Below are 19,507 nucleotides of genomic sequence, written 5' to 3'. Positions count from 1 at the left end.
ATCTCTTTGGTGCTCTATCGCCCCCTAGCATCATACCATCTCACAGGTTCACTCTGCTGTGTTGTTGGAGAACGAAACGAGTTTATGAGCCGGCTCCTTTCGAAATGCTCACTCTCTTGCTCTCTCTCGTTCTCTCTCGCTCTTTCTCGCTCTCTCGCTCTTTCTTGCTCTCTCTTTCTGCTCTCTCTCTCTGCTCGAAACGTTCATCATCAAACAATTATCTGCACCGCTTATCCTCAGTAGGGTGGCGGGGGTGCTGGAGGTAGGGTGGCGGCTGTAGCTCAGGAGGTAGAGCGATCGTTTTAGGATTAAGGGATCCCGGTCCGAATCCCGGCTTGTCCGTGTTACATGTCGAAGTGTCCTTGGGTAAGACACTGAACCTAAATACCCCCAATAAGTAGGTTAGCGCCTTACATGGCTGCACAGATCACGGCCGCTATTGGGAAATGTGAAGCACAAGGTAAAGCGCTTTGGGAAGTCAATGACTTGCAAAGCGCTATATAAATGCAGATCATTTCATTTCATGTCATCCCAGCTATATTCGGGCAGTGGACACCCTGAACTGGTTGCCAGCCAGTCGCAGGGCACACAGGGACAGACAACACTCTCGCTCATTCACATCTAGGGACAATTTAGACGGGCCAATCAACCTGACGTGCATGTTTTTTGGAATGTGGGAGGACACCGGAGTGCCCGGAGGAAACCCACGCAAGCACGGGGAGAACATGCAAATCTCACACAGGAGGTTCGACTGATTGTTTAGTGACCACAAGAGGGTAGCCAATATGGCAGGTACTTTCATTCTCACAAGCATACACAACCCAATCCAGTTCCACGGAAGAGCATTGTGGAAGATAACAACCCCACACATCCACATACCTGCCAACTTTTGAAAGTGAAAAAGCCTAGTAGCTAGGGTCCAGGGGCCGCAGGATTTTTAGCATTTTCAGGGCTTAAAATGCAGCTAAGAAGTAACAAATTTTACATTTTTTTCACAATCACAACCTCATGTTTACAGTCAATTTACCTAAACTGTACTGATGGAAATAATCAAAAGAAAGTTCTTTAAAGCTCAACAATGTATTTAATATAACAAAGTCATAGAAAACCCTCATAGTTTTCTTTTCTTTTCAATATTTGATACAATAAGAAACAAAACATTTAATTTTTTATCATTGAAGTAATATTATTCAGTGTTGGTTCTTGGGTTGGTTTTCAGGTTAGTTTGGAAACTTGTTATTTGAGATATTCCAATATATTTGTGAGTGAATAATTATATAATTGATTTTGATCAGTTTTTATATAAATAAAATAACAACCAGGCCCAACACTGACTAATAGTTAAATTTTACATGCAATTTAACTATTGGAAGCAGTTGAAGATAAAACAAAATTTGGCAAACAATAATTAAACTAATTATCTAACTAAGAAAACATTTCACTGGCACATTTCCAAGTGTCACTGCACTGCATACAAGTGTATGTCCATTGAGGCAGTCACTTCTCATCTTAGAAATTCCCAATTTCACTTAACTGACTTCAGCACATATTTAAGCAATAAACAAACTAAAAGCTAAATCTATATATATCATGCAAACAATTTCACTGGCACATTTCTAAGTGTCACTGCTCCATTGAATCAGTCACTTCTCAAAGTGAAGCAAGGCACACCAGAGTCAATTGAACATGCGAGGCCAAAAGATTTTTCTCCGCTGAAAAGCAGATAATAAGAGACTGAAAAGCCATAAACATGCATGGGTTGATTCACTTTAGCAAAATTAATGATATCCAAATGTTCTCCATGTTATACAAGCTACAGCCTAAGCATTATTTGTTTTCCATTGTGCATCGTTTTGATTTTTTCAACTGGTCTTTCGAATGGGTCACACTGTGGCACTTGTATCCAGATGATGTCATCATCATTTTCCTAGTCATCAGGCTGCCAAGCACTTTGGTCGATAGACTTGCCCGGAACTCCGTCTTGTTCTTGTTGACATGACTGAAGATGCGTTCACAGTCTGCGTTGCTGTGATAAATCACCAACACAGACTTGGCCACTTTGAAGAGGGCTCCAAACTTGGCCTTGCCAGTGGCTGGGTCCTTGAGTTTTGAGAGCTCGTTCCACGCTGTGTCCACTCGCTCAGCTTCTGTGATGGCAGGGGTGAGTGGATCGCACTGGTATACGAGGAACTCCTCTTCCAGACTCCTCTTGTCATCCTTGGTCAGGAGGTGAGGGTACCTCTCAGCAAAGAATCTCACCTGGCTGAACTTGCAGTCCTGCCTGTAGCTGATATCCAGCATCCGGGCATTCACCAGAACTTCATCCCCAAAGGGAAATGCGCTGATCATGTAGCTGCATGTGCTGCTGTAGAATGCCCTGACACTGGAAAAGAAAGTGGTGAGGTCACATTCCTTTGCATGTTCAGCCACATAGTCCCTGCAGTTGGTTCCCATGAAGAGATCCTCGTCGTCCTTCTGGTTGGCCCGGTCCTTAAAGTTCACCTTTGTGATGTCACTGGCAGCGATGATGACCTTTGGCTTCATTAAGCACATGATGAGCTTGCTGAACTGAGTCGAGAGCACATGGTGCAAGAGATGCACGCAGGGTTCATCTTTTTGGAGGAAGGTGTTGGTCTCGTTGAAGATTGGCAAGACTGCCATCAAGAAATGGGCATACAACAAAGTGTTCTTGTCACTCATCTTGGTGAGGATAAGGCTGGCTTTGCTGCTGCTGGTCTTGGTGTCATCTTCTTTCTTCTTCTCCTTCACCTTCTTAGACTTGTCCGCCACTTCCTTCTCCTTGAACATGTACCTGGCCAAGTCGAAGGTCTTGGAGGAGTCTGCTTTCTCATCTGTTGCCTGAGGAGCGGCCGTGTCCAGCTTCCTTTTCTTCTCCTCCGACTTCTTCACATCAGGAGTGTAGGGCCTCTTTCTTCCTCTGCTGGATGGCATGCTGGACTTCTTCTCATGACCCACCTCTGCCTCAAAGAACTTGATGAGAGCCGTCCACTGCTGAAGGAGTCGGTCCAAGCAATGCTCCAGGGACAGCCATCTCGTTGACACATGCTTCAGGATCTTGGCCTTGGGTAGACCTTCCTCTTCTTGGAACTGTCGGAGTGCCTGCTTGCGTTTGCTGCTCTTCTCCAAGTAGTAGAACACGTCCACAAGCAGATCATCTAGCTTCACTGGCAATTGCTTCGCCCCTCTCTGAACAGCCAAGTGGATGAGATGGCAGGAACAACCTGCAAATTAATTGCAAAAATTGTAAATGTTCATGGATAAATAGATAATATCCCCAATTCTGGAACATAATCTAAATGCATAAAAACAAGGTTGTCATGGTGTAGTAAAAATTAATACTGTAGTCATAATGTCAAGAGATGTAATGTTGGTGGTAATGGTTAATGCAAGTCCTCATATACCTATGGCTGATGGATTGTAATTTGCTTTAAATCATGTAATTTTAGTAATATTTTATTAAAAACATTATCTGAAGTTTTGATATTTAAAAATTAGGAGTATAAGAAATAACATGACATTTCCTGAAACTACTTTGTAAAACATAACTAATTAATTACATCTATACAAACACACATCTCAAGGTGATTACTATGGGCACATAAAAATAATTAAATGACAAATTTTACTTGAATTAAAATATCTCAATATTATAATTGAAATCAGTACTGTAAAAGAATCTATGGAAAATTGTATTTTCAAGTGATATATTTGATACCATAAATTAATCAGCTTGCAGCGTTTTCGTAATAGGCACATCGATATGAAATAATAATAATTTTGAATAAATTGCATAGTCAATTACCTGCGATGTATGCCGATGGAGATTTTTCTGTGATGAAGGACGCGACTCCTTTCTTGGATCCAAGCATAACAGCGGCGTTGTCGGCAGCAAAACACACTAAATTATCCCAGGGAATGTTGTTCGAGTTCATTTCTTTTTCGATAATCTTAAAAATGTTCTCGCCCGTCGATGCCGTGTTGCATTCTCTCAACGAAAGAAGCACTGACAGAACTTTTCCTGTTTGGTTATCGAAGAATCGTACACAAATTGGATAAAGTTTTACATCGTCGTAGTCTGTACTTCCATCAGTAGACATGCTAAAAGGCGAAGATTTGATGACATCGACGATGCTTTGTGATGATTCTTCACCAAGGCACTGAACGATGTTCGAAGTTTTCGTTCTCCCACAACCATATTTTTTAGCGATCTTAGAATCGGGAAACATTCTCCTGAAAAGCGGTCCCATGTGGTCGGCCATAGCGATTGGAACACCATGTTCAATGATCGCTTCAGTAAATAACACTTCGGCATTTATGACGTCCAAAGAATCGGTTGGGGCGACAAAAAAAGTGGAGATTTTGCCGCTGGAATTACTGTCATTGGCATTTGATTTGTGTTTTTTCGTTCCAACGTGGTCTTTAACGTCGCTAATTCCTCCATGACCCACAGAAAAGTCTTGTCTACACAGTGTGCAGTTCGCGTAATTTTCACCTTTTCTCGATCTGATAATTACTCCAGGGAAAGCTTTGAAATATTCTTCACGAAAGCACTGTAATTTTCGTTTCGGTTTCACAATTTTCTGCACTTTTTCTCCGGTAGATTCCATGATCTATTCAAAGCACCGTGACCTACATCTCGGTTCCTTCTCGCTGCCGATTAAACAATGGCAGTGCTCCAATTGAGCTAAAAATAAACCTCCCGCATGCGCAGACGACTGGCAGTGCCGATAGCCTTTGTTTGAAATGGTACTTCGCGATCTCGCGGTGGAATGTTTTTCGTTCTTTATTTACGATTTTTTTTTTTTTTTTTTTTAAGGGGAAAACCGTAGTTTTTGTAATGAAACCGAAACACCGTAGTGGGTTCAAGAAAACCGTACTCATTACGGCAGAACCGTAGTAGTTGGCAGGTATGCATCCAGTAACGGTCTGCTATTGCAATCAATTGATCCCTGAAAAAAATGCATTTCCGGAATTGTCAATGTTATGTTTTCGCATGATTGATCATGCAACCCTGGATTCTCATACCATATAGGTGCTGGTAGAAATACAGGTGTCACGTTTGCGTGGGGAAACCAGGATAGCACCCAAGATGTCTTACATTTTACTGTCGTATTCCTTACCTCGTGTCCAACATGTCCTCCTAACTTATACCCACCATTCACATAAAACTCAAACGCCGCGGTTCGATCCACTCTGTGCCTTGTGGGAGGGCTTTTTAAGTCTGTCGTCCGATGAAATTCAGCGCACAACCTAAACCTAACTTTATCAGGCGTATGTTGTATCCTTGAAAAATAATGTCCTCCTTTTAGACCAAAAATTAATCGACATTCTATAGTACACATTGGTAAGAAGAATGTTTATTATCAGGGTTTTTTTTAAATACATTTTCCTTCTTTGCATAACTGCTGCTGTTCATCTGCACATATTTTACTCACGTTGGGCGCCACTTATTTTAAGAGAACATCGTTGGGCATCGCCCCTAAATATACGCAGAGAGGAGATATGGCAAAAAGGGAACGCTCTTTATTGCATTCGGGACACATTCAGAGTTCTAGAAACGTTCAGTATTGGCCTTTATAGTGTCCACGAAATCAACTCGTGATATCTCGTGAAGGTCGCCCGCCCCGGCTCACTCAGCATGCCAGCTTGTGACCTCCTGCAACAACGTCATCCCAAGACCTCCGCCAGATGTCTACACACAATAGTCTATTGTTAGCTCCAAGACTGTTGCTTCAAGTTAATTTCCCTTATCATTATTTTTTACCTACTTTCTACAACAATATAAGAGGCTAGCAGTTTCTTTTGAAACTAAAGTGGATATACAAAGCTTGATGCGGTTAAGAAAGTGGATGAATCGCTTTTTTTTCGTTCAGTTTTTACCACGGAGGAGGAATAGGGTGGAACTTATACAACCAATATTATTTTTTTTCATGTATTCGTTTATCTTACCCCACAAAAATGTTCCAATTCCACCCAAAAATACACAGCAGAAGTTTCAGTCATGGAAGGTGATATTTACAGGTAGCTCAACCACTTTATAAATTTGGATTGGCGCCCATTAAGCCGGTCACACACACAAAATAATGATGGCTTAGGTACATAATACAAACACAAAGAAAAACTCATTCCTTTATTCAAGTTTCTTTACGTCTGTCACGAAAAGTTTTGCAGTGTTTTTCAGCAATTTGTAGCAGATTCTGCATATCAGTTTCATCTTTTGTGATATGACCGCAGTGTTCCTGAATCAGCCACACTTTGTTCTGCAAGATCATTGATTGCCTGAACAGTTTCCAAAGCTTGTTTGAAGTCATCCCGTGATTCCCATTCCTGTGGTTCAACATCAAGATAGCCAACAGGAAGGTCCATGATTTTGAAGAAAGTGCTAGATCTAGAGGACACAAAGTCTTTTATACATTTGCTAGTAACAGTGTCTAAATCGAACAGATTTCCTCTTTTGAAAATCCTGTTCGGCAGTTTCATCGATGTTGTCCTTTTTTTTCATTGCAACCACTGTGAGTTGTTTCGTTGATGCACTGACTTGATTGTCAAACAAAGCTAGTGTAACCGTTTCAGGTGTTAGATACCCTAGGTGATTGGAAAATTTCTGGAGGGTAGCCTTAGATATTGCAGCATTTATGTTTAAATATTCCACCAAAGACTTTAAAAGCTGCAAATCAGTGCGCTGGGCACTTGCAGTAAGAGGTGCCATGATCCAGGCTTTCACGTTGATCCTTACTGTGAAGACACACACATTAAGGAGTGCTTGTTCTTCCCTTCTAGTCAAACCGAACTGGGATCGAAGCATCCATATTTTTAAAGAATAAATCTGATATGTCATGACTTGTTCCTGGTTTATCATCTTCCGAACTACTACTGCTACATGATAATTGAACTGACATGCACAATTATTTGCTCAGCTTCTAGACGTCGTTTCAAGGTCTTTTCTTCAAGTCTTTTTTTCTTTCTCTGCTAATTTTTTGTCAACACCTGTCATTCACCCCTTTGCTCTTCGAGCCAACAAAAACTTTTTGGAATTGTCATAATGTTGATAGCATTAGCATGAGCAATGTCAAACAAGTCATCAAGTTCTTCTTTGAACTCACTTTCCTTGGATTATTATGTTGCTCTTTGTCGTCCTTTGTTCTTTTTTAGCAAACGCCATGCTTGAAAATGTTTAGTCTGACAATTTTGTGGATCTCGAAGTGGAATTCTTGCTTTATTCCGAAATGATATTTCTTTCACTGTCACTGCGGAAGCCGCTCTGATGGGCTTATGCAATTCCAAGTGTTGATAAAGAAACCAAGAGCCATGCAAACTGATGGTAACTTGCTTCCAGCTAGTTCAGACACAAAAGTACCAAGCAGATACTTTTTTTCTTTGATCTATTTGAAACCATGTTGTTCATGGGACGGGGAGGGGCGATTTTGTAAGGTTTATTGTTCTATATTCCTTATCAATTATCCATTATTGGTCTAATCATAGTACGCTACAAAGCCAAGGGGCCGAGACAGTAGGGGAGTCAGTAGCTCAGGAGGTAGAGCGCTCGTCTTGGGATCAAGGGATCCCAGTTCGAATCCCGGCTCCTCCGTGTTACATGTCGAAGTGTCCTTGGGTAAGACACTGAACCCCTAATACCCCCAATAAGCAGGTTAGCGCCTTACATGGCTGCAAGGCCGCTATTGGGAAATGTGGAGCACATTGTAAAGCGCTTTGGGAAGTCATTGACTTGAAAAAGCGCTGTATAAATGCAGATCATTTCATTTGGGGCGGCAGTAGCTCAGGAGGTAGAGAGCTAGTCTTGGGATCAAGGGATCCCAGTTCGAATCCCGGCTCGTCCGTGTTACATGTCGAAATGTCCTTGGGTAAGACACTGAACCCCTGATACCCCCAATAAGCAGGTTAGCGCCTTACATGGCTGCAAGGCCGCCATTGGGAAATGTGGAGCACATTGTAAAGCGCGTTGGGAAGTCATAGACTTGAAAAGCGCTATATAAATGCAGATCATTTCATTTCACACTTGTTCTCAGCCAAGAGGCTGAGTCAAGGTCCTAGCCATAGGGCCAAGAAGCGGGCTGATGCTTGGAGTGGATAGAGCAAGCTCTCATTCCATCTCAACCGCTTGCAATATGGATGAACATTGCTTAGAAAGTCTCGCCATTATGTTCCTTGACTATTCATGCAGATGTACAGTAGTATTAAACTGTATCATGGTGTAAAGAAAATTGTGCAATCTGTGATCAGGAAGATTATGTAACTGAGGAATGTTTGAATGTACTGAACATTTACCTGATGCTGATCCTTGAATGTCAATCACTTCTTGGAGGACAAAGAAGTTCTGCTGGCCTTGTAGGTCAAGGGAAAATATACTAGTTGAATTAGACTGATCTTGCTGAGCAATGACTTGTGGGTGACAATGTGTAATGGAACGCAATTAAGGGGTAAGACAGTGACTTTTTGCAACTTTGAAAATAAACTCCACCCTAAGGAGGAAGTCGCCGAACGCTTCCAAAAGTAAGTTATACTTAACTCTATTTATCTTTATAGTCAAGTCTTGTTTGTTTGTTTTATATCCTTCAATCACAAGGAGTCTCAAAGGGTTTCAGAGACCACAGAATGTTGACACCAAATGTGTAGCTTTGTTTTTCAGTACTATGCTTTGTTGTTCAGCCTGCTTTGTAACGTTACAGAGCATGTTATTTCAGTAAACGTTTATTTTTCAGTTTCAAAGTAATACAGGTTACTTATATAAACTTTAAACATACTTTCCATACAAAATATAGCACTGAATCAACTTACGAACAAATTCAACTTACAAACGATCGTCCGGAACCAGCACGTTCTTAAGTAGGGCAGCGTCTGTATACATATTGTGGGTTCAAGGTCACCTTAATTTTGTCAACTCAACAAATAATCATCCACAATATAAAAATGTCTTTATTGTCATTGATATAAACAAAGGGGAAGATTTAAAAAGAGGTTACACGTGACACTCTAGGATAAACACCTAATAAAGACTTCAAAAAGAAAACTAAGATAAGGTCAGGATAACGAGGCATAAATAAAAGTTATTCAGAAAGTACTTCAGAACAGAAATCCATAGTTGAAAATAAATGGATATTGTAGTTACCGTTACAGAATATCTAAATGTACAGTGCATTGCGCAATTTTGCCCAATACAACTTTTTGTCATTTTGCCAAATTTCAGGTTTCAAACCTAAAGCTAAAAAACAGAAAACCTGTTGGAAGAATCAACACAATGTGAGACTAGTCAAGTTGTATCAAAACATTTAACATTTTTGGTTTCATCTACAGCGAAAAAACTGACACAAATAGTGTATGTGTGTGTATATAGAGAGATATGTTATTGAATTGATATGACACAAATCAGTACATTCAGCAGTAGTTTTAAATGCAAGAAATGATATCATATCAAGCAGAATGACGGATGCCATTTTCTCCAGCACACGTGTGATCCTGAGCTCTGGCTTGACATTAGAATCTTAGATTGAAGCTGAGCAAGAAAAAGGTTTCTCGCCAGTATGGATTGTTTTGTGTTTTTTAAAGAGTTCTTTCCGGCTGAATGATTTACCACAAAATGAGCAGGAGAAGGGCTTCTCACCAGTGTGGGTTCTAGTGTGTCTTTTTAAGTATGCCTTCAGGCTGAATTTTTGACCGCAAAATGAGCAGGAAAAAGGCTTCTCACCAGTGTGGGTTCTTGTGTGTGTTTTAAAGTGATCTTTCTGGCTAAATGATTTCCCACAAAACGAGCAGGAGAAGGGCTTCTCGCCAGTGTGGATTGTTGTGTGTTTCTTTAAGAGTTCTTTGCGGCTGAATGATTTACCACAAATGGAGCAGGAAAAAGGCTTCTCACCAGTGTGGGTTCTTGTGTATTTTTTTGAAGTCTGCTTTCTGGCTGAAGTTTTGACTGCAAACTGAGCAGGAAAAAGGCTTCTCACCAGTGTGGGTTCTTGTGTGTTTTTTTAAGTGAACTTGCTCGCTGAATGATTTACCACAAAACGAGCAGGAGAAGGGCTTCTCACCAGTGTGGGTTCTAGTGTGTCTTTTTAAGTATGCCTTCAGGCTGAATTTTTGACCGCAAAATGAGCAGGAAAAAGGCTTCTCACCAGTGTGGGTTCTTGTGTGTGTTTTAAAGTGATCTTTCTGGCTAAATGATTTCCCACAAAACGAGCAGGAGAAGGGCTTCTCGCCAGTGTGGATTGTTGTGTGTTTCTTTAAGAGTTCTTTGCGGCTGAATGATTTACCACAAATGGAGCAGGAAAAAGGCTTCTCACCAGTGTGGGTTCTTGTGTGTTTTTTGAAGTCTACTTTCTGGCTGAAGTTTTGACTGCAAACTGAGCAGGAGAAAGGATTCTAAACAGTGTGGGTTCTTGTGTGTTTTTTTAAGTGAACTTGCTCGCTGAATGATTTACCACAAAACGAGCAGGAGAAGGGCTTCTCGCCAGTGTGAGTTCTTGTGTGTATGTTTAAGTAAGCCTTCTCGCTGAATGATTTACCACAAAACGAGCAGGAGAAGGGCTTCTCCCCAGTGTGCGTTCTTGTGTGTGTTTTTATAGTTTCTTTCCGGCTGAATGATTTACCACAAATGGAGCAGGAAAAGGGCTTCTCGCCAGTGTGGGTTCTTGTGTGTTTTTTTAAGTCTGCGCTCTGGCTGAAGTTCTGACCGCAAACCGAGCAGGAAAAACGGTTCTCACCAGTGTGGGTTCTCGAGTGACGTTTTAGGTTTGATATCACGCCGAATGTTTTACCACAAAACGAGCAGGAGAAAGGCTTCTCGCCAGTGTGGGTTCTTGTGTGTAATATTAAGTGTGCCTTCAGGCTGAATTTTTGACCGCAAACTAAGCAGGAAAAAGGTTTCTCACCAGTGTGGGTTGATGCGTGGTTTTTCAAAGTTGCATAGTGGCTGAATTTTTGACCACAAACTTTGCATGAAAAAGGCTTCTCACCTGTGTGGGTTCTTGTGTGCGATATTAGTTGTGCTTTCAGTCTGAATTTTTTACCACAATTTAAGCATAAAAAAGGTTTCTCACCGGTGTGGGTTCTTGTGTGTATTTTTAAGCTTTTTTTATGGAGAAATTTTTTACTGCATACTGAACAAGAGAAAGTCTTTTCACCAGTGTGGGTTGTAGCGTGGTATTTCAAATTTGCTTTGGAGCTGAATTTTTTATCGCAAACTGAGCAGGAGAAAGGCTTCTCACCAGTATGGGTTCTTGTGTGTCTTTTTAAGCTTCCTTTATGGCTGAATCTTTGACCGCAGACTGAGCAGGAAAAAGGCTGCTCACCAGTGTGGGTTCTTGTGTGTATTTTTAAGCTTTTTTCATTGGGAAATTTTTTACCGCAAACTGAGCAAGAGAAAGGCTTCTCACCAGTGTGAACTACCATATGCAACTTCAAACGATACTTGAATGGAAACGTTTTCCCACACTCAGAACATGTTTTATCACCCTCTGAATGTTCCTCGTCATCAGTGTGTGCAGAGTCGGACGTGTCCTCGTCATCAATTTTCACGTGATGATGGGAGACACTGCTTGGAGGCTCCTGCCAGTTTTCTTCATCTTTTACCTGCTTTCCAGGAGTTAAACAGGTCCCAGTCACTGGCAACTCTGTGAAAAGTCCCTCCTCTTTACCACAAACAAGCTCCACATCCTCTTCCTCCTTTTTAATGTCAGGAAACTCTGATTCCTGCCGGACAGGAGGCAGGAATTCTTCACCGACATCTGTGGGACACAAGACACACATAGGTTTCGTATCATTCAAATTGTACGACATAATAACGAAACTGATAAATGACAAAAAGTTTAAATATATAATATAGACTGCATTCGTGTAATAATTCTAACCAATGGAGACAGAAAAGACACAGAACCTCAATTAAAATGTGTATAAAAAAACAAATATCATTGGTCTCTACTGAATATTGGCATTTAGGAACACAAAGTGCTAAGCTTTGAAGTCAGGTCAAGTCATTTTTATTTGTATAGCCCTAAATCACGAAGAGTCTCAAAGGGCTTCACAGGTTATTACACTATATTACACAGAATATTTTCAGACTATTATTATACATTCCCCTGCTCTGGAGCCGACGAGAAGAGTAGGTTCATACGCTATAGAGTAGAAGTGAGCTTTAAGCTTAGATTTAAACATTTCCACTGAGGTTGCAGATCGGATCTCAGGGGGTAGAGCATTCCACAGCACCGGTGCCCGGATGGAGAACGCTCTCGAACCAGCAGAACACTTCTTTGCTCTTGGGATCACCAGAAGACCGGCACTCTCAGAACGTAGGCTTCGGACCGGGACATAGGCGGAAATCAGACCTGAAAGATAAGAGGGAGCAAGTCCATGTATGATTTTGTATAATAGTAAGAGAACCTTGAAATCACATCTAAGGCTAACTGGGAGCCAATGCAGGTTAGCCAAAATCGGTGTGATGTGATCGGACTTTTTGTAATAGTTAAAAGCCTCGCTGCGGCATTTTGTACCAGCTGAAGAGACTTGATTCTGGACTTCGGGAGACCGGAGAGTAGTGCATTACAGTAATCGAGACGGGAGGTAACAAACGCAAGAATTATAATTTCCGCATCCGACTGAGACAGTATAGGACGAATTTTAGCAATGTTACGAAGATGGAAGAAAACGGTTCTAGTAATTTTCTTTACATGCGTTTCAAAGGATAGATAAGGGTCAAATATGACACCTAAATTTTTAACTGAGTCACTCTGTGTGATGTGACATTTGTCAATGTTCACAGCAGTTTTTGAGAATAAGTCGCGGCATTTAGATGGACCAATGACTAACATTTCGGTCTTTTCAAAGTTAAGACGCAAGAAATTGAGTTACATCCACTCTTTTATCTCAGTGAGGCAGGCCTCTAAATTTCCACAGTTTAGTGTGGCAGATTCCTCCAACGGAAGATATAGTTGAGAGTCGTCTGCGTAGCAGTGGAAACTGATATTGTACTTGCGAATAATATCACCTAATGGAAGCATGTAAATGCTGAAAAGAAGGGGGCCAAGCACTGAACCCTGCGGAACACCACAGGTAGCACTAAAGGGCTCAGATGTCATTTCGCCATATTTAACACAGTGCGTCCTATCTGAGAGGTAGGATCTGAACCATGAGAGACCAATCCATTTTTCCAACCGTTCTAGTAAGAAATCGTGGTGCACTGTGTCAAAAGCAGCACTAAGATCCAGCTGCAGCAAAAGTGATGAAGCGCCAGAATCGATTGCCAGGAGGAGATCATTGGTTAGCTTAATCAGAGCTGTCTCAGTAGAGTGGTTAGCCCTGAATCCTGATTGCATAGATTCAAAAAGGTTATTCTCGGATATGAAATCATTCAGCTGCTGTGCCACTACATTTTCAAGTACTTTAAAAAGGAAAGGTAGGTTTGGCACGGGTCTATAATTACATAAGCTTTCTGGATCAAGGTTGGGTCGTTTCAGTGTGGGTTTAATAACGGCGAACTTAAAAGCCGCTGGAACTACACCTGAGGAGAGTGATATGTTTATAATATTTAGAACTGATGGTCCAAGGACGCCAAAAAGACCTTTAATAAGTGAACCTGGGAGCGGGGTCGAACTGGCAAGTTGTCGGTTTGGCTGCATTCACCACCTGTTTAAGATCATCAAGTGACAGTTCACTAAAACTGGACAAATTCCCTGGACAGCCACCCTGTCGTGCATCTGTAGATGTCAGCCCTTTAATATGTGTTGTATTAATAATGTCTTTAGCAATTTCTTCCTGTATGCATTGAATCTTCTTAGTAAAGAAGACCATTAAGTCATGGGCTGAGTGGGTCGAACTATCTGGGATAGTCTGTTGCCTTGTAAGCGATGCTACAGTGTCAAAAAGGACTTTGGGATTGTTCTTTTGTGACGCAATCACCTTCGAAAGGTAGGCCGATTTTGCAGAGGCAAGGCTTTATACTATAACAAGCTATCACACCAGGTTTGATGGAAATCCTCAAGCTTGGTGGCGCGCCATTTTCTTTCCAATTTCCTGCATTCTTTTTTAATGGTTCTAGTTTCATCAGTAAACCAAGGCGTGCGTCTTTTAGGTCGTGATTTAAGCCGTATGGGCGCTATTGAATCCAGGACACTAGCCAGGGTAGCATTAACCTCATTCATGAGTGAGTCGATAGAGCCATTGTATGACGGAAAGGACGCAACTGCTCTTGGAAGAAGATCAAAGGGCTCAGACACTGTGCCAGTGCTGATATTGCGTCCGCTAAATCCTTCAGCTTTTTTAGTACTACATTTAGCTAGCAACTCAAACGTAACTAAATAATGATCCGAGATAACGGTAGAACACGGTGGCACCGTCATGTTTGAGGTTAAAACTCCTCGAGTCAGAACCAAGTCGAGCGTGTTTCCATCTTTATGGGTTGGCAAATCAACCAGTTGATTAAAACCAAATGCATCAATTAGAGACCGAACGCAACAGTGAGTGAACTGAGTGGGGAGTTCATATGAATGTTAAAGTCCCCCATAATTATAATTTTGTCTGTATAGGTTACTAGTTCAGACAAAAGTTCAGCAAATTCGTCTAAGAAAGTTGTGTATGGTCCTGGTGCGCGATAGATAGTTATCACATAGATTGACAATAGAGAGGACCGCATAGCCTAGATGGTAAGGCGCCCGCTTTGAGACTGGGAGGTTCGGGTTCGCGCCCCGGCCGAGTCATTCCTAAGACTTAAAAAGTGGTCGGCGGCGCCCTCTCTTGGCTGCGGCTGCATCGGGTCAGATGCAATCGACATTTCGTTCTGTGTACATTGTTACACAGAATGACAATACAAGGAAATTATTATTATATTATTATTATTATAACAAGAGCCTCGAACGACTTGTAATTATTAGAGGTACGAGGAGTAAATTTGAGCGTTTTTTCCAGAAATGAGCGCGACACCGCCACCCTTCTTCAACGTGCGTGCTACATGGCTACTCACGTAGTCTGGAGGAGAAGCATAATTTAGCGGTAAAAACTCATCCGGCCGTAACCAAGTTTCACAAAGACCGATACAATTAAGTTTATAATCACGAATCATGTCATCAACAAGTAAAGCTTTAGGAGCAAGCAATCTAATATTTAAAAGACCAAATTTAAGCTTTGCTGAATCATTTGACTTACCTGAAGTCTTCGTAGTCTTTGTAGAGATCGTCACAAGATGTCGCCGTTCGTGAGCGTTGAGTTTAAAGCGTCGGTTGTCCGGCGAGGAATGAATGGTGGAATTAGTCACATCTTCGCATCCTTCTTGCTCCTTCGACTTCGCACGCTTCACACATTTACCCGCACGGCAACCACGCTTCTGTTTCCTGTCTTTACGGCGCCTTCGTTGTTGTTTAGTAGGAGGAATAGTTGTCCACAAAAATGCCGGATCTCTTTGTAGCTCGTTTGGGATATCATAGACGGTGTAAAAGGTGCCCGAAAAGTCGAAATTTAGACGCCCACCCAATCGAATAAGTTTGTCCCGACTGCAAGTCTTATTGTCCATGCTTGTGTCCAAAAAAGAAAGCAAAAAAGACAAGAGAACGGTAATAAATAGAAGACTTGCTGGAGAGCATCGGGCCGCAGCATCCATTGTATGCGCCGCCATGTTCCGAAGGACTGATACCAATTCTTCTGTCAGTGATAGATGATGCACAATGTTACATACCGTAAAATTCGGACTATAAGCCGCTACTTTTGTCCCCCAAGCTTTCAACTTTGCAACGATGCGGCCAATTTGTGCATTTTTTTTAGCGACCGCCAGGGGGCACCCAAGCAGTAAAGGGTAAGAGTGAGACATGAAATGAAATGAAATGAAATGATCTGCATTTATATAGCGCTTTTCAAGTCAAGACTTCCCAAAGCGCTTTACAGTGTGCTTCACATTTCCCAATAGCGGCCGTGCAGCCATGTAAGGCGCTAACCTGCATATTGGGGGTATTAGGGGTTCAGTGTCTTACCCAAGGACACTTCGACATGTAACACGGAGGAGCCGGGATTCGAACTGAGATCTCTTGATCCCAAGACGAGCACTCTACCTCCTGAGCCACTGCCGCCCCCAAGTCAAAATTCCTGCTATATCATAATTTTGGGCTGAGATTTTTCATCTTGAACAGCTGAAAGGTTTCAGGTAAATATCTCGGACGATTGCTGTAAGGTTTGTGCCGCGCGCAATTGTTTATCGTCGTGCTGCTGCCGATGGCCGGTGAGGGAGGAACCTCTCCCCCGGCTGCTAAGACACTAAGACGCTGCTCGGCTTCCACCTACTCACAAGTGAGTGTGGGTTGTTGTAAATGTTGCTCCTGCTTCTGTAGGCGGGTTGCCCTTCAAGAGGGACGTGTCCGTGAGCTGGAGCAGTTTAGAAGGAAAATGTTAGGTGCCGCGGACACCACTGCTAGCGTGGGTTGTAGCGAAACTGCAAGTCCAGTTAGGATTAGCCCTAAACGGGTAGCTAACCGCGGTGAGCCAATCCAGATACTTAGACTGATCTTTGAAAACGTGACTATGTGTGCATGTGATGATTACTTGTAAATTAGGAATATAAAAACAGGTTAATTTCATAGCATTGGAGTCAGAAAAATACACAACTAAAAATAGCTAACTTTACAAAGAGTTGAAGCTTTCCAATGATATGTGGCATGACGTATTTCAGTGGCAGGTGACATCATACAGACGCGCATTTGTTTATTAAAGGTCCTGCCGCCCACCGGCAGAATGTCAAGGGGTTGAGTACCTTATATTATTAAAACTCCTTTTGTGTGCACTCTTTCTATGTAAAAATCTCAAATATTTAAATGGACTGGGAGCGCCTTATAGTCAGGTGCGCCCTATAGTCCGGATTTTACAGTAGGTAAAATGAGTCCATATAAGGATCATTTTCCTGCTTTGCCTCCTTTTTTAAAAAGATTCCCTTCTGTCCTCCGTATGATATTATAAGTCTAAGGGGCCTGAGGAGAGGAAGACTGAAAAATAACTGGGCAGACGACATTAAGGAATGAACTGGTGCCAACTTTGCCACGACCCAAGAACAGGCCAAAGACTAACCAGTGGAGAAGGCTGTCCAAAGTTGCGTTCTCATTGGTGCCCCGACAACCCATGCAGTTAAGGGAGTCGTGAACCTCCAGATTGCAGTCTTTGTTGAACCGTTCCTGATCTTAACGTGCTGCTGCTGCAGCCTCCCCCCTGTTCTACGGAACGAACAAGCGTTTGAGGACAAAAACCAAAACAAAATCTAAATTGAGACCCTGGCGAGCACCAATGAGACGACACGCAAGGGTTCTTATATGGCATAGGAAACGCCGTGATTTACGTATAACAGAATTAAAAATAAAGAAATATGGACCTTGCTTGAAGGAAACATCTCCTGGATGCAACTGGGACGCATCATCAGTGATGTAACTTGGGTTCATTGAGTGTTTCGGGTCTCGCAACATCAGACACTCTCACCCATGTGACCCAGCCGAGGTTGATCAGGCCTCAACTTGCGTCATTGTGGCCCTCGAGTCAGAAAATTTGCCCACCCCTTGTCCAGGCGTTTCCAAAGGTGGCCATTTGGAGACAACCAGTTGACAGTCCTTGTTGTATTATTTTACTTTGGGCTAATTTATAGACATTGTGAAAGAGGTTTTAAATGTAAGTCTTCTCTTTCTGGAAGGAAATCCATGATTGTACAGACTTGCGGGTCTTAAAGATAAGTAAAAATGAATCAAGATTGGCTTTGCGTTGATCCTCGGGTATGATTTCGATACACTGTAGTGGGTTTTACATAATTCACCCACGGAACCATTGTTTAGTTAGCGAGTTCCTAGGGGGACTCTTAATTCGGCCGGCTCGAGCCACTCTCGTGTTTGTTTTGTTATTGCAAGTTTAAATGTCATTAAAGCAGCTTTCGTTGGCACCTTTGTTTGACACTCCGCCTACGACTCCCGTCTCTGCTCGCTACAACACAACGTAAATGTGTACATATCTACGTTGGGAATTCATAGGCTAACCAATGTGTCAATCCACGTTTAAATCGGTCACAATTGCCTAAAGATTTTTTGGACCCGAATAGAGTGCTTCGAGGTCCTAAGATTTACCCACAATGCATTGCTGGCGGCCGTTTTGGAAGTCCACAAAGCTTTTCACTTCATTGTTATTGTTCAGCGAACCAGTTAGATTCTACATTATAATGCCGAATACGTGCGTTATTGTTGGCTGTTGTAGCCGAGGGGAAAAGGGTGGGAAGGGCTTCTTTAGACTTCCGAAGTGTGTTTACGATCAGGGGATTGAAGCTCAGGAGAAAAGTGAACGGCGAAGACGAATGTGGCTGGCAGCTATCAACCTGTCAAATTTGCCAAAGCTTGACTGTGTTCGTGTTTGTTCTGACCACTTTCTGACAGGTAAATTGAATTATTTATGATGTAGAAATAAATTTTAAAAAGGTTATGGGACATGTGTACTTCATGTACATCTGTCGACACCATTCAAGTATGGCTAGGTTAAATGCTGTGTGCACAGACACATCCCGAACCCAACCAGACACAAATCTGTCGTAGGCTTCCATACTTTTGTAATTTTGAAAATCCTTCAGTTCACAAAAGGGACTTGGGTGGAAAATAAGACAAGTTCGATGTAAGTCACACACGGCAACAAATCGGGATCAGACTTCCAGTCCTTGTTTTTAATTTTGTGGGGATCCAATTTTCCAATAAAATGCAACTTCGCAGCGTACCGCTCGCGTGCTTGCTTGTCTAAACTCTCCACGTAGTTTTCCATAGTGTAGATGGACAAAATCCGTACACAAACGAAGCTAGTTGAGTAAATAGACAAACTGAGTAAATATTTGCTCCTCTCGCTATCACCACTTGTAATCGACAGACTTCCAAGATGGCGGCACGACGCCGTGTTACTATTTTTAGCACAAAGCGCGGAGCCCTCTATTGGTCATGACGTTTTTGTTCCTTAAACAGGCCTTTATAGGTTGTCATGGGCTAGTAACCGTAAAATTGCTTGCACTTGGCCAAGAGCGAGGACAATCAAAAGGTCAGAGGCTAACTGAAATAATACAAAAATCTTATGGAAATAAAAGTGATCAACCTGCTCTGTTCAACACAACTCGTAGCTCCTTGCTAATGCTAACTTGGTTTAGCCGTCGATCTTCTCGCTCGTTGTCATCCTGAAGCTCCTCTTTCAAATTTCCTTTCCATCTCTCGCACATTTTAGCCACTTTTGAACCTTAGGGAAATTAAATGAAGTTAGATGGAGGTTTATTCTGCACAAGACTGGAGCGAAACGCTAATGAGCTGCAGACAATGGAAGCAGTGATGTGTGGTTCTTCTCTTCTTCTCGGATGTTATTCATCACTTTGGTGCTCTATCGCCCCCTAGCATCATACCATCTCACAGGTCCACTCTGCTGTGTTCTTGGCGAACGAAAGGAGTTGATGAGCCGGCTCCCTTCGAAATGCTCTCTCTCTCGCTCTCTTTCGCTCTCTCTCTCTCTG

At 42.2% G+C, this 19,507-nt stretch overlaps 2 protein-coding genes across 2 annotated transcripts; both read right to left on the bottom strand.

Annotated features, from left to right (window-relative positions):
• Positions 1-1,061: 1,061 nt before the first annotated feature.
• On the bottom strand, positions 1,062-4,836 carry LOC148376874 (uncharacterized). The gene is made up of 2 exons (XM_088351019.1): positions 3,824-4,836; positions 1,062-3,242 (listed from the first exon to the last, which is right to left on the bottom strand). Exons 1-2 carry the CDS (start codon positions 4,626-4,628, stop codon positions 1,828-1,830), a joined length of 2,220 nt encoding a protein of 739 aa, XP_088207145.1. The 5' UTR covers positions 4,629-4,836; the 3' UTR covers positions 1,062-1,827.
• A 5,546-nt stretch (positions 4,837-10,382) lies between these two features.
• Positions 10,383-19,347, bottom strand: LOC148376873 (uncharacterized). The gene is made up of 2 exons (XM_088351591.1): positions 19,102-19,347; positions 10,383-11,756 (listed from the first exon to the last, which is right to left on the bottom strand). Exons 1-2 carry the CDS (start codon positions 19,220-19,222, stop codon positions 10,393-10,395), a joined length of 1,485 nt encoding a protein of 494 aa, XP_088207717.1. The 5' UTR covers positions 19,223-19,347; the 3' UTR covers positions 10,383-10,392.
• Positions 19,348-19,507: the final 160 nt, after the last annotated feature.

Source organism: Urocampus carinirostris, chromosome 1, assembly GCF_059441175.1.
Source record: "Urocampus carinirostris isolate Australia breed hairy pipefish chromosome 1, RoL_Ucar_1.0, whole genome shotgun sequence".
In the NCBI taxonomy this organism is placed as follows: Eukaryota; Metazoa; Chordata; class Actinopteri; order Syngnathiformes; family Syngnathidae; genus Urocampus; species Urocampus carinirostris.
This window is presented reverse-complemented; position numbering and strand designations above follow the sequence as displayed.